The following is a 13,715-nucleotide window of genomic DNA, read 5'->3' as shown; positions in this document are numbered from 1 at the left end:
GCTTATTATAACCCAGATGCTTTCAAATGCATCAATAGTGTATACTATAATTCCAATAGTACAGAAGTTCATTCTCACTTCATATAAAGCAATTTCCAGGGAGTTCATTGACTTGGATTTCTGTGCAGGTGTAGATATTTTAGCATATTGTATAATTCTTCTCTTCTTATTGCTTCTGTTCCCTGTGAACCCAAGCTGTATCCTTGAATTATATATTTCAAACATGAGAATTATCCTACTAGGACTTAGTTACATCTTTCATCATATTTGTCTTCCTGTATTAAAAGTTCAAATTCATCTTGTTTATTGTATACTCTCAGTATATAGACAATGAAGAACATGAACTTTATGAGTTAATTGTTCTTCCAGATTTTTCATTGAGTAGTTTAATAGGTCTCACTACAGCTATTCTCTCACTTCCTTCTAAGTCCTGCACAAGTCCTTATATGAAGTTTTTACTTGTTTCTTGTACAAAAGCTTGAATCCTGTTTCTAAAGTCCAGCAATGTGGGGTCAGCAGCCTCCAGAAATGAGTAGAAGTAACAAATGAAGATTTAAGTTTGGTTTTCTTTGGGGGAGTTTGATTTCCATTAAGCTTCTTTAAAAATAAAAATCAGGCCAAGCTTTTGGAAGGAAGGGAATAAGAGGCAAAATAGAGCCTCTGACATCTAGTATGTCCCTTAATCCACCCACCCCCACCCTCCTAACACATATATATGTAGGTTTACTTTTAAATCCTTCCCACTCTGATATCACTGACAAAATATGCAAAAGCAAAATCTGGGTCCCAAACCAAAAACAGTTGCCCATTCCTGGTCTAAATCTATTGCATTGCTTTTTTCTTTCTTGTGGCAAGTAGTTTCCCATACTGTAGCATTTCCTAAATTTTCTCCAAGAAAGCTTTATGAGCTGAAGTGTGGCCACTCACTGTCCCAGCCTTCTTACTGTTTTCTCAAGCACCAAGTATCTACATTTGTTATACACATTGTTTTCAAGCAGAAAAACAAGCTCTAGAGAAATACAGAGATGGCCTTGAAAAAAATATGAGGCAACCATTAGTAACATGAGCTTAGCCTGGGAAAACAGGAAAGCCTAAGAAAGAAACTCCAGATTGCCCCACCTTGATTCTCTTTGTATAAAGGGGAGGGAAGGCTATCAGTCTTCTAAGATTCTTCTACTACAGTCTGTATCAGCAAATAGAATTCTAGTTTTTCTTGTGGTTTTTATTTCCTGACCTGCCTACCTCAAAGGGTTGACAAAAACATACCATCAGCACTGCAGCTCACAAGTGTAAAGGCCCCTTTATATATTTTCTATTTATCATGGGTCCCTATATATTATAATCTCAAAAGAATGTCATTTGTTTCTTATTTTCTGCTTCAGTGTCCAATATAGTTTAACTAAGAATGCACTGTGCCAAACTATTCTGCTAAATTCCACTTTTACTGGAATAACTAAACCAACTTTCCATATTTTCTTGCAACATGAAGCAGATTACTTAGTTTATTCATATCTGCATATTTCAAGATAAATTATGAAGAAAACTCCAAGAAATGCAATGACATATTTACCAGTTCAGCTACCAAAACAAGTTATTATGCCCTGGTTTTAAAGAATTACATTACTAGTTCTGCATACTAAAAGGAAGTTTTGGGAATTGTGCTACTTTTCTACGTCATGTCACAAATCCTTTTGAAACCAAGAGGAATTTAAAATAGTTTGTGGTATAGTGCAAATCCTAACTCTCCAGAGAAGGCTCTGATGCTGTGAAAGGTAGAAGGAAAGAGAAGAAGAGGACATGCAACTGCAAAGTGGGTGGACTCAGTTACAGTAGCAGCGCCGTTGGAAGACCTGAAAGACCAGGTTAAAGAGAGATTGTCACAGAGAAAAACTATCTGTGTGGTCGCTAAGATTTCAACACTGACTTGACAGCACATAATTAATAAAAACAGTGCAAATGCCTGCTCAAAGGGGAAAAAAAAGTTTTCCTATTTAATTAATATAACCATTATTAAAAGATACTCAGTTAACAGGGATTATAATAATAGTAATGGAAAAGCAGAGCCACTTTTTAATTGGTTTACTGAATAAAAGAGTGTCAAATGGGGGAAAGGGAACGATATTATTAGAAGAAGACCTATATTCATGCTGGGAAAGAACAAGTAGCTATGTATGCCACTAAAAGTTCAGTCATTATTCTGGATACCTTTTCTCTGTGATTTAATTTTAGAAACCATTGATATAGGAGAAAAAGTTGAATTACTTATTTATTTTAAAGATTTATACACTGCCAAAATCATAAAACTCTAGGCAACTAAGAATTATAATAAATTAAGACATGATTCAATGTACAAGATGTTCAGGGTGCAACATACATTTATAAAGAGGGATGATCTATAGGGCTATAGCTCGGTGGTAGAACATGCATTTCAATCCTGATACTTCCTGGTAGGACCGGCAAAAACTCATGGCTGAAACCCTGAAAAAAATCCTGCCAGTCAGTATAGACAATAAGCAGTGAACTAGATGGAACAATGGCTTGAGTGATGATATTACAGTCAATGTAATACAGTTTTCTGTATTTTACAGAGGGCATCAACCCTTTGTTACAGTTTCAAATTTTCAAATGCCACCATAATAAATTGGCATTGCCCTTCCATACAATAGTAAAAAGTATATTTATTCTGTATAGGCCAAAATATATAAGTTCCTTTCTCTGCCTTGTATTGAACTGTATTACAGCATGAGTACTAACTAAATTAACAGGAGGCAGAGTCCTCTTGGGCTTTGTTCATAGCTCTGATGAAGGAATGAGATCCCATGGGTTGTGAACAAACTATTAAGGTTAGTTCCCCTATTAATGAGAAGATAAAAGATAGGCCTTCTCCCCAAGATGAGTTGAAGCAGATCCCAGTGGAGCAGGGAGGAAGGCTCACTATTGAATGTCATTCAGGATACCCAGCTGTCTCTTTTCCCTTCACCAAGCAATTCCATATTATCACTGAAGCAAGGGAATGCAACTTCAGCCTTTAATCAGATTTCCTCACGCAGCTGTGGTTGCAATTATCTTGATCAAGAACTATTAGGCCCAAATCCTGAAGGGAGCAAAGCATCACACCATAGTCAGGTAGGATTCACCTCTTGAAGAATTCCATTCACAGAGACCAAACACCAAAAGCTATTGATTGTGAAAATACTTTCAGCTAATTAAGCTTTAAACGTTTAAAGGATGCTACATTAAGCAAATGGCATTATTAAGACTATGTCCTATATTCAGACACCTTATATAAAATGGTTTATTACTAAATATTTAAATTGATATGTATATTATCTATTCTCTTCCATGCAGTATTGTTAATGTAACACTGAAGACCATCTCCAGTAAGAGAATTCCTCCTACATATGCCTCCCCTCATGACTTCTGGCAAGAGTTGAACACCTTTGACACGAACAGCTGGAAATGACAGATCAATGGTTCAATATTCACAACAGCATGCCACTGATGTGACAGCAAATGTTATTCTAATGAAGCTGTAATCATAGTCAAATTATGTGGTTCAATACACAGGAAGAAGAAGGGAGAAGGGAGAAATAGGGTCAGGGGTCAGGAACGAAAGGTTGTTCTGCTTACCTCAAGCACTTGCTGAAGACTAGGCTGTCCATCCACCATGGCTTGAATAATTCCAGTCAGCTGAAACAAAAGAATGCAGAAAACACGTATCAGTGAAAAATTAAAGGGCCATGGAAAAAGGATAGATCACTTCCATCCCCCCCCTTTTTTTGCTGCTGCTTTCATTGATTTTCTAAAATACTAAATACTAATGCTAAAATGCTAGCAAGAGTATTGTAAAACATTAAAAAGTAAATATTTAAACACTATCTTTTATTTTCTTTACTGGAGTTCTTAAACACAAACAGGATATAATTGACTATTGTAGCTGATGAAAATAGAACTCTTTTCTAAGTCAGATGGATGAGCAAATTTCTTTCCTTGAAGGCCTGCTGAAACCATTATATTTCTATTAATAACTTTATCCTATATCACTGCTGTTATTCCCTTTCACTTTGTTGTACACAAAAATCTTAAAACAAACCAACATGTTTGCAGTGCTGACCCAGGAGAATCCATTTTCTTTAGTTCAAGGAATTAGACTAAACGCCTTCTATGTTCCTTTCCAGAGCTACACAGAACACCTGTTGATGAAACATGTTGTCCCCCCCACTCTCCCACCAGTATCTCTTTGTCACAGAACTACAGTTTTGGAATTGCTGGTAATTTAGGGACAATTCAAGCTTTATCCCAAAGCCTAAGAATTCTAAAAATACTACTATAAATATCTATGTGGTTCAGAGCAAGGCTGTTTTTTGTAAACTAAATACTGTGAGGTCAAATCATTCTAGTTTTTTCAATTATTTTGACAATTCTATTGCTATAGTTCCTAATGCTGCAATGATTATGGGGAAAACTGTTGATGGCTTATTTCATAATATCTGTATTTCACTGAGGAAGTCTCAATATTTTACAATATTTTCCAGTTCCTTTTGAGCCACTCTGCTGTCATTTGGCATTACTACGTCTATTACTAAAGCCTACTTTTCTTCAACTCCTGTGATGTCCAACATACTGCATTCCAGATGTCAATCTGAATTTGGAAGTTCCATAACATTTTTACATGGTAATTCTGGAGCACCCTTTCAACATACGGTCATACTAATATTCTGGGGCATCAATTCCAACATACCATTTTGCCATGCAATCATGTCTGGGCAATGTTGCTTCAACCACTTTTTAGGTGGTCAATAGTCTTGACTTACCCTTTGTATAATCTACATTTGCTGTTTCCTGTTTTTTAAATGTTCATTTTTGTGGCACTTGCTGCTAGTGCTTGTTTTTATGCTGTAAATGGTAATTCTTACGTTTCTTCTTGATGGATCCAATCTGAAGCCATTATCAAGTTTTGTTACTACTTTCTTTCAGCTATTGACTATGCAGCGGTTTATCTTTCCAATTTTTCATTCACTGTTGTAAATGTTCAGTCCTGTATTCCATCATATTCAAAAGGTTTGCCTTGCAGACTTTAACATCCTCCCTTTGCTTGCTTTTATGTAATCATTTACACCTCTGATTTCATCATCCACTGTCTGGCTCACATGCAATTAAAGACTACCAATTTTCCTTGGTAAATACAATCTAAGTTGCTTATTGGGTGTAGTGATATATTGTTGTAAGTTTGGGGTCTTGTGATCTAAAGCATCTAGTTCAGTTTTTGTCCAGTCAACAATACCTATTGTGTAGTATATTAGAGGATAATGGCTTTGATTGTATTACCGCAGTTCAGCTTCAATGCTTTTCTAAACTTGTGCCAGATATTCCAAGCTGGCTTTCTTTTTCACTCAAGCATGCAAAATATTATGTTTCTACAACATCCAGATACTTACCACTTTCCTCACTGTTATATCTTGATTCCATAGTTCAATTCCATCTAAGTATTAATTTTTTTCTTTTTTTTATCGCCAGTATTGCCTATTTATTCAAGCCAATTTTTTTGATGTAATCATTAAAGACTCAAATTGTATTTAAAAGCTACTGTATTTCTCTAGATGATTTTGCATATAGTTTCAAATCGTCAATGTAAAGCAAATGTGAGACTTGTGTCCCTTGATAATTCATAACCTGATGGTGTTTTACTCAAAATGATCGTAAGTGGAATCATATTAAAAAGCAATGAAGACAAAGTGTCTCCTTAAAAGATTCTTCTTCTGAATTTGATTTCTCCAAATTCTTCTTTGCTTGCCATCAGTGTTTTTTTCCATATTTTTTCTACTGCATTATTTAAACATTATAATTTTCTTATTAATTACAAAGATGTCCAAACATTTTAAAATCCAACAATGGAGTAGTGAGCTATATGCTTTTCTGAAATGAAGTCAAGCCATATAAAGTTTGGCTTGACACAATTTTGAGTTTTTAAATAATTGTTTTATCAAACAAAATTTAGTCTTTTGTACCCTTAGAATTTTTGAAATTCCCTTTTTCTCTATAGGGTATAATGAATTTGAAATCAGGGGTCTGCAGATGTTACTGGCAATTATTTCTGTTAACAACTTGAATGTTGTAGGCAAATGATTGGATTAAAATTTTGGAATATTGTTCCTTTAATTTTGTCTTTCATGATCAGAAATATTCAGATGTAGTGAGTCTATTGATCGTTGCTGTAACGTTTGATTGAAATGATTTGTAAGACAAGAATGTAAAATGGATAGATGTTTGAACCAAAATCCATGAGCCTTCTTTTCCTGATGCACTCCAATTCTTCATCCTCTTAGCTTGTGCTTTTACAATTGCTATTATTACTACAATATTTTTCCATTTGTTTAGGTTTTGCTTGTTTTCCTATATCAGAAACCGATTTCATTGTGTTTTATTTAATTATTCCCATTATTTTTCCAAAATTCCAGTTGTTTTTCCTTGTTTTTAGGGGTTTCAGTCGGTTTTTGTGTTTTTAGTTAGGCCTTAGAAAAAATTATGTTGATTTATTAATTTATTTATCTACTAATCACATTTATATAGCTGCCCATCTCACAAAAAGTAACTCCAGGTGGCATACAACAATCAAATAAAAAACAATGTATACATAAAAACAAACATTAAAAAAGTATAAAAAGTCAACATTAAAAAATAGAAGTAAATTAAAATTAAAAATATACAAACCACTGGCAGAGAGAGAATGAATATATCCACCTCAATAGTGGAGCCATCAAGACATATCTCCGTATCCCTGGGACCTCCAAGCCTGGTGACATAACCAGGTCTTGAGTGACTTCCAGAACTTCGAGAGAGATGAAGTTAACCTAATTTCGGGGGGGGGGGGAATATTCCATAAGGAAGGCGCCACAGCAGAGAAGGCCTGCCACCTGGTACCTATCAGATATAAATCCCTGGCAGATGGTATCTGCAGCATGCCCTCTCTGCCAGATCTAATGGGATGGGCTGATATAATAAGGGAGAGGCAGTCCCTCAAATAACCCAGTCCCATGCCATGAAGGACTTTAAAGGTTAAAACCAGCCCCTTGAATTGAACCTAGAAGCAAATTTGCAATCAGTGCAGCTCATGGAGCAGAGGTATAACATGTGCTGTCCTAGGACCATACATAACTGCCCACACCACTCCACTTTGTACCAGCTGAAGTTTCCAGATACTCTTCAAGGGCACCCCCCCGTAGAGCGCATTACAACAGTCCAATCTGGAGGTGATTAGGGCATGAGTGACTGCAAGCAGAGCCTCCTGATCCAGAAATGGGTGCAACTGGCACACAACTCAATTTGTTTGAAATTGACTATTTTGCTGGAATTGCTTGATCCTACTTTCATACCATTCATTTTTTCTTAGAAGTTGCTACCGCTATTTTAATTCTTCCATAATTCCTGCAATTATTTTGCTGCTCAAATTTCATCACTTTTTCAAACTTGTTTTTATTTTCTGATTTTTAGTTGTGTTGTTTTAAATTGTGTAGATTGCTAATATTATTTTCAAAATTGATTTATTTTCCACTTTGGCATTTGATTTTTGGTTGAATGGCTGGCTATCAATTTATAACACAGTTCTATTGTTATTACTTTTACAAGGCTGTTTATTGTATGTATGTATGTATGTATGTATGTACGTACGTACGTATATAGCCACCCACCTCAAATGCATGACTCTGGGTGGCTTACAATTAAAAGCAATACAAAACAAAACAAAATGGTCAACATTCAACACAACTACTGTACAGGCTCTACTGCACACCCAGATCCCCAAGCCCAGTGGCAAAGCCATGTCTTTAAGGCCTTACTAGACAACCCATGACCCATTGGGTCGTTTCAGAGGTACTTCCTTACCAGATTCCTCAGTACCTTCAACAATGGCAGAGCTTCTAATGTAGTGCCTTCAGTGGAAAACTTCTTAAAAATTCAGGGAGATATTCACAGATGTATCTGCCTTGAAAATACCCCATGTTATTCATATTGAACTCAAACATCAGGAGTTGACGGCAGGAAATGTTTTACGACATTTTGTATTATGTCATAACATGTTTTATAATAAATTTTATGTCATAAAATGTTTTCTAAAATTTGCCAAATTTCAATTCCATGGGAATCATGGGTCTCGGATTTTGGATGCATTCTGTAAGTTGGCTCATTTGAGGTACCTTGGTTCAAAAATGGTTGGCCTATGAAGCACCATTTTGCCCAGTTAAAGGTTACAAACAGACATGAGAGTTTTAGTAGTATATAGATGGAAGACCAGTAGGGTCAGGGCCAATATAATTTCCAGAGGGATGATATTCCAAAGGGCAAGCATCATGAGAGAAAAGGCTGTCTTCTTGGGTCCCACCAGATGACATTCCCTAACAGATGGGACCCGGAGCACGCTTCTCCTGCTGGACCAATGAGACAGGTAGATATAATAGGGGAGAGGCGGTCTCTCAAATAACCCAGTCCCATGCCATGAAGGGTTTTATAGGTCATCACCATCACCTTGAAACGAACCCAGAAGCATACTGGTAAGCTCACAGAGCATAGGTGCAAGATTAGTCTCTTTAATAATTTTTGTCATGACTTATTGGGCAACTGTATTTGCATTATGGAAAATTTTCATTTAAATGTTTTCTTTGAGTAGACTGCAATGAATATAATTTTTATCTTATAATTTCTTTCATGCACTTAAAAACTTTTTCTCTAAGTTGCTGATTTTCAGACAACTGTAGCTCTCTTTCATTATTTTGAATTGGCTATTCAAAATTTTCATCAGCTGCATCCAAATGGATGTTTATGTACAGGTAGTCCTTGACTTACAACCATTTGTTTAGCAACTGTTCAGTTATAACAGCGCTGTGACTTATGACTGGTCCTCATACGTCCATCACAATGTTCCCACAGTCACGTGATCAAAATTCGGGCACTTGGCAACTAGCATGTATTTACAACAGTTGCAGTGTTCCGGGGTCATGTGATTGCCATTTGTGACCTTCCAAGCTGGCTTCCAACAAGCAAAATCAATGGGGAACCACACAATTCACTTAGTGATGGCATGATTCACTTAATGACATGATTCATTTAACAACCACAGTGATTCACTTAACAACCGCCACAAAAATGTAAAATCAGGTGCCATCACGTGATGTCTCATTTAATGACCACACCACTTAATGACAATTTTTATGGTCCCTATTGTGGTCATAAGTTGAGGACTACCTGTACTGCATTTGTTTCTGTAGCACATTTTCCTTTTCTGTAGTCAAATCTTCTTTAATTATTTGAAAATGAATATGAAATGTCCCTGACCCATAAGATGTTGTTCTGTGATAACTGATTTTATTTTCCAGATTTCATACATTTATTTCTGGAAACCTAAAGTCGATAGATTTGATTCATAATAGCATTTCATAATTTCTTCTCATTACTGTCCACGTTTTTTGCTGATTTCCCTCTAGTAACTTTGTAGTTCCTTGCCCTGGACACCCAGCAGAGAAACTGAGCCTGAGCCCTGTAGCCCACTTGTCACCTGATACCCATGACCCATAGCATCACACATGGCCCTTCCTAACCCAGGCAACAGCTGATCCAGTGTAGAAGTTTGTTTTTTAGTTTTCAACATTTGGAACATATAGTTGCTCTCGGTTCAGTTCTCTCAGTTAAGGCCTGTCCAGCTTGGGGGAATGTCTATGATACCACCAACACAGTCCACAGCTTCACTGAGCTTTAAGCCCTGCCACCGCAACATATTTAAAGAAAAAGTCCTGTAAATCTGCAGAGGGCGCACATATCCATAATTAATATAATTACTAATCTTAATGCTACCAACTCTTAATTAGAATAAGATAAAATAACTAGATATCATACTAGCTCACTAGTTAGGTTAATTTGAAAGGGAGACCAAAGCTATTCCCCACCAAAGGTCAACCCTTCAAAGTAGGCTGGGTCAAGAAACAGACTACACAAGGACTGCTGGAACTCTATTGTTTCAGAGTATAATACAGGTAGTCCTTGGTTAACAATGGCAATTGGGAGCAAAATTGCCTTTGCTAAGTAATGTGGTCATAAAGCGTGATATCACGTGATTGCACTACTTAGCGACAGCAGTTCCACCAGTCCCAGTTGCTGTTGTTAAACAAGGACCGCGTGGGTCATTAAGCAAGGACCTCATGTGTCTGTGACTTCTGACTTCCTGTTGGCTTCCCCACTGACTTTGGTTGTGGGAAGCCAGCAGGGAACGTAGGAAATCACCATCATGTGACCACGGCTTGCTGTGACTTCATAATCATGAGCTGGGTGCCAAGCACCCAGATCACAATCACATGACCGCAGGACTGCTGCAATGGCCGGAACTCCAAGGACCGGTCATAACTACTTCTTCAGCGCCATCTTAAGTTTGAACAATCGCTGAATGAGCGGTCATTAAACAAGGACCACCTGTAACAGAATCCTGAAAGCATGACAGAGTTTCTCTCTCCCACATCTTATACCAAACAGGACAATCTTGAGTTTCTTTCTCACCTACTCTTCTCTTTCAGGACTGATATTGATGTATCTGCCCTTGAATTTCTTCTTTAAGGTTATCTCCATACTCTTCTTCATGAAAAGTACTACTCCAGAAAGTAATTAAGTAATATTTAGGCAACAGTCTCCTCTATCCCCAGTCACTCCTGGACACAAAACATTCTGAGATAATTAGTGATAGATAAAAGGCAGAGCCTTTGGCATGGTTGTGCTGATGGTTGTGGTTTCTTACCTTGGTTGCTGATTTGTGTTGATTGTGACATTGTGATGTTGTTGGGATACTGTGTTTTTTAACTGTTGTTAGCTGCCCAGAGTCCTGATGTTGAGATGGGCAGCTGTATAAATCGAAATAAATAAATAAATAAATAAATAAATAAATAAATAAATAAATTTCAGGAAGTTGTCCTGCTGATTTATGGACATAGTTCAGGGCACTTTGTATTGTTTCTTTCCATTCCTACATGGCTGGAAAGAATAAAAAGACAAATCTCTGTTCTCAATTGACAGAAAACCTTAATGTTCATCCCACACTAACTCATGTAATGTAAATTTATTTATTTAGATTTAGAAGACCACTTGACTCCAAAATTACTCTGGGTGGCTCACATAGTTAAAAATAAAAAAACAAAAAACAAAAAAGAGAAGAACATGTGTGCCTAGAAAATTTGGTACAGGAGGAAAAGCTGGCAAAAGAAGAATCATTCAAAAATTTTCCAGAACTTTTCAGGGCCTATGGGAAAAAAAATATCCCTATCCCCACAAATCCCCCCTATGCATCCCCTTAACAGAGGCATCTTGAAATGTTGGTGACTTCTTCCAAACCCCCACTTTTTTCCTATTCACATGACTCACACGAGAGCTATAATTAAGGGGTTGGAAAGAATTCCAGAAGCCATGCTCTGCATGCTTTTCCTACCTTGTTTATTTTATTGTCTTATCTCTTGTTACCTATTTGCAATCCCAAATAATTATACTTATTAATATCTGCTTCTGTCACTGCTTCTATTGATTATTGAAAAGGAACTTTGCAAATGTTTTCTGATATTGCTATACAAAGACTTCATAACAATAATACTAAAAACCCTGCCTTGTTAGCAAGCTATATTTCTACTGCAATCTAGTACTGAAACTGAGGAGTGAGGGGAAAAGACAGAACTCCAATTAAATTGTAATTACATCTAATGAATAGCAAATACCTAACCAGCTGAATAAACTTCTTCTAATGAAAAAATTACATTCGCATGTAACTTCTCTAGAATGGTAATATGTAAAATTTTTAGGGATTTTAAAAATTTTTCTAGATGTGGATTCCTTATCAAGTCAGTATTAGGGGGGATTTTAGAAAGAGAGTGAGAGAATAATCAATGTATATTTCAAAAAATAATTTCACATTACTCTTATTAAGTAATACCAGCTGCCTACAGGCCTAACATACTCTAAAAGGAAAACAAACATGTAAGCTCACTTGTGTCCTGCTACTTCCTTCTTTATACTGTACGTTTCTTTACTGTTGATAGGAGATCTGTATAAATGCTTCAGATTTGTTTCAGAAGTACTTCAGAACATGCAGGTGCAACACCCATCTATGACTCACTAAAGCAGCCATGCAATCCTGGAAACTATATGGCCGATTACTTTACAAGAGGAATTTGAATTAAAAATGTTCCTTGAGTTGAGTTTGACTCCTTGTGACATTGTAGACAGGGCTACCATATCTGGACTGCAAAAATCCAAACAACTGCTAGATAACAATAACAAATACATAACTAAATCTTTCCTGCCATCTTGTAGTCATCTCAATTTTTGCAGACCAGATACAGAAGCTCTATTCATGGACATGTTTATATTATATTTTTGGCAACAGTATGGAAGTGATTTGACACTGACATCTTCCAGATTTTTTTTTCTAACTTTCCAGTTTAGCCTACATCCCTGATAATTCTTAACAATTTCCCATCCATTTGAGATAGGAAAATCAGGAAATTGACTGGTAGGCGTTTAAATTTGAACAAGTGATTCCAACAATTTTTTGTCAGTCCCAATCTCCCTTGCCATGACTTTTTTAGAGAGGGATTTTTGTCAGCTGATTTCTCTGTTTTAATGTGTCTACTAGGTTGGAACACATTAGATAGGAACTGTTACATATTTTACCCTAACCATAGTGTAACATGGTTTTGAAATAAATAAAAATTTTTCACTCATTTTAGCCTGTGCTATATTGAAAATATAGAAGATTAATAGCATATGTGCACATTTAAGTTTCTCTGGTTCCATGCAAAAACAGAAGTTCTTCTCATTTGGTTTTGAGAGCAGTTAAGAAAGCAAGTTTGACATTCTTTCAGACATGGATAACATATACTATGGGGAAAAGATACTATGCCTTCCAGCTCCCCCTGTTGGCACAGTATTTCTAGTCTCATGAGTGACAAAGGATAATCTAAGAACTACCAGAAAACCTAGTTTCACCTTCTAGCTCAAATCCACTCCAGCAAAATACATTTCTTACTCCTACAGGGAATGAGAAGGACATTTTTTTTTTCAAATAATTGAAGAAAGTTAGACAACGGAGTACAATTTGTAAATTCGCCACAGCAGTTTTGCCTAGTGGAAAAGGAAAAGACAGAAGAGAGCAGAGGACCAGGCAATTTCCAAGACAATGTCAACAGCATGGATTTTCCTATGGCGTTTATCTAATACACCCTCGTATTTCTAATCCAAGACAGTTTCCTGATTACATAAGCACTTGTCTGTGGCATGCCATCAGATAATCAGACCTGGTCTTTCTGTGCAGACAAAGAGATCTATAAAGCTTACCATTTATAAGTAGAAGTGCAGAGACAAAACCTTTTACTAGCATTTAGTAATACCAATCCTGTTGAAGAAACACATACAGAGCAAGGAGGGAGAGGGAGGTTACTGTAAACAGCTATTTAGACAAGAAACCAAAACCGTATAATAAGAACAGGAAGAAAATATGTTCAAGAAAGATAAAAGCAAAATATTATAAAAATATTCTATTTTATTTTATTTATATAAAATATTTTTATATATATATTTAAAAAAATCTAAACAATTGTTTTGCTTTGGAACTGAACCAATTGCATATGGTTCGTATTGTCTGCTTTATGCTTTGGGATGGTTTTTAATGATGAAAAGTGAACACTATAAATATT

At 36.2% G+C, this 13,715-nt stretch overlaps 1 protein-coding gene across 1 annotated transcript in view; it reads right to left on the bottom strand.

Moving 5' to 3' along the window:
- ERI3 (ERI1 exoribonuclease family member 3) overlaps window positions 1-13,715 on the bottom strand; it is a 285,277-nt gene that overhangs the window by 221,540 nt on the left and 50,022 nt on the right. The window contains exon 4 of the mRNA XM_088154304.1: window positions 3,631-3,690. Within this exon, the coding sequence (XP_088010430.1) occupies window positions 3,631-3,690 (60 nt within the window). The remainder of the gene's footprint in view (window positions 1-3,630; window positions 3,691-13,715) is intronic.

The sequence above is a fragment of the Python bivittatus genome, unplaced genomic scaffold (genome assembly GCF_059951505.1).
Source record: "Python bivittatus isolate LINGU-HERP-01145 unplaced genomic scaffold, Pbiv_v1 ctg000700_np1212, whole genome shotgun sequence".
In the NCBI taxonomy this organism is placed as follows: domain Eukaryota; kingdom Metazoa; phylum Chordata; class Lepidosauria; order Squamata; family Pythonidae; genus Python; species Python bivittatus.
Note: the sequence above shows the minus strand (reverse complement) of the source record. Positions and strands in the feature narration are given on the sequence as shown.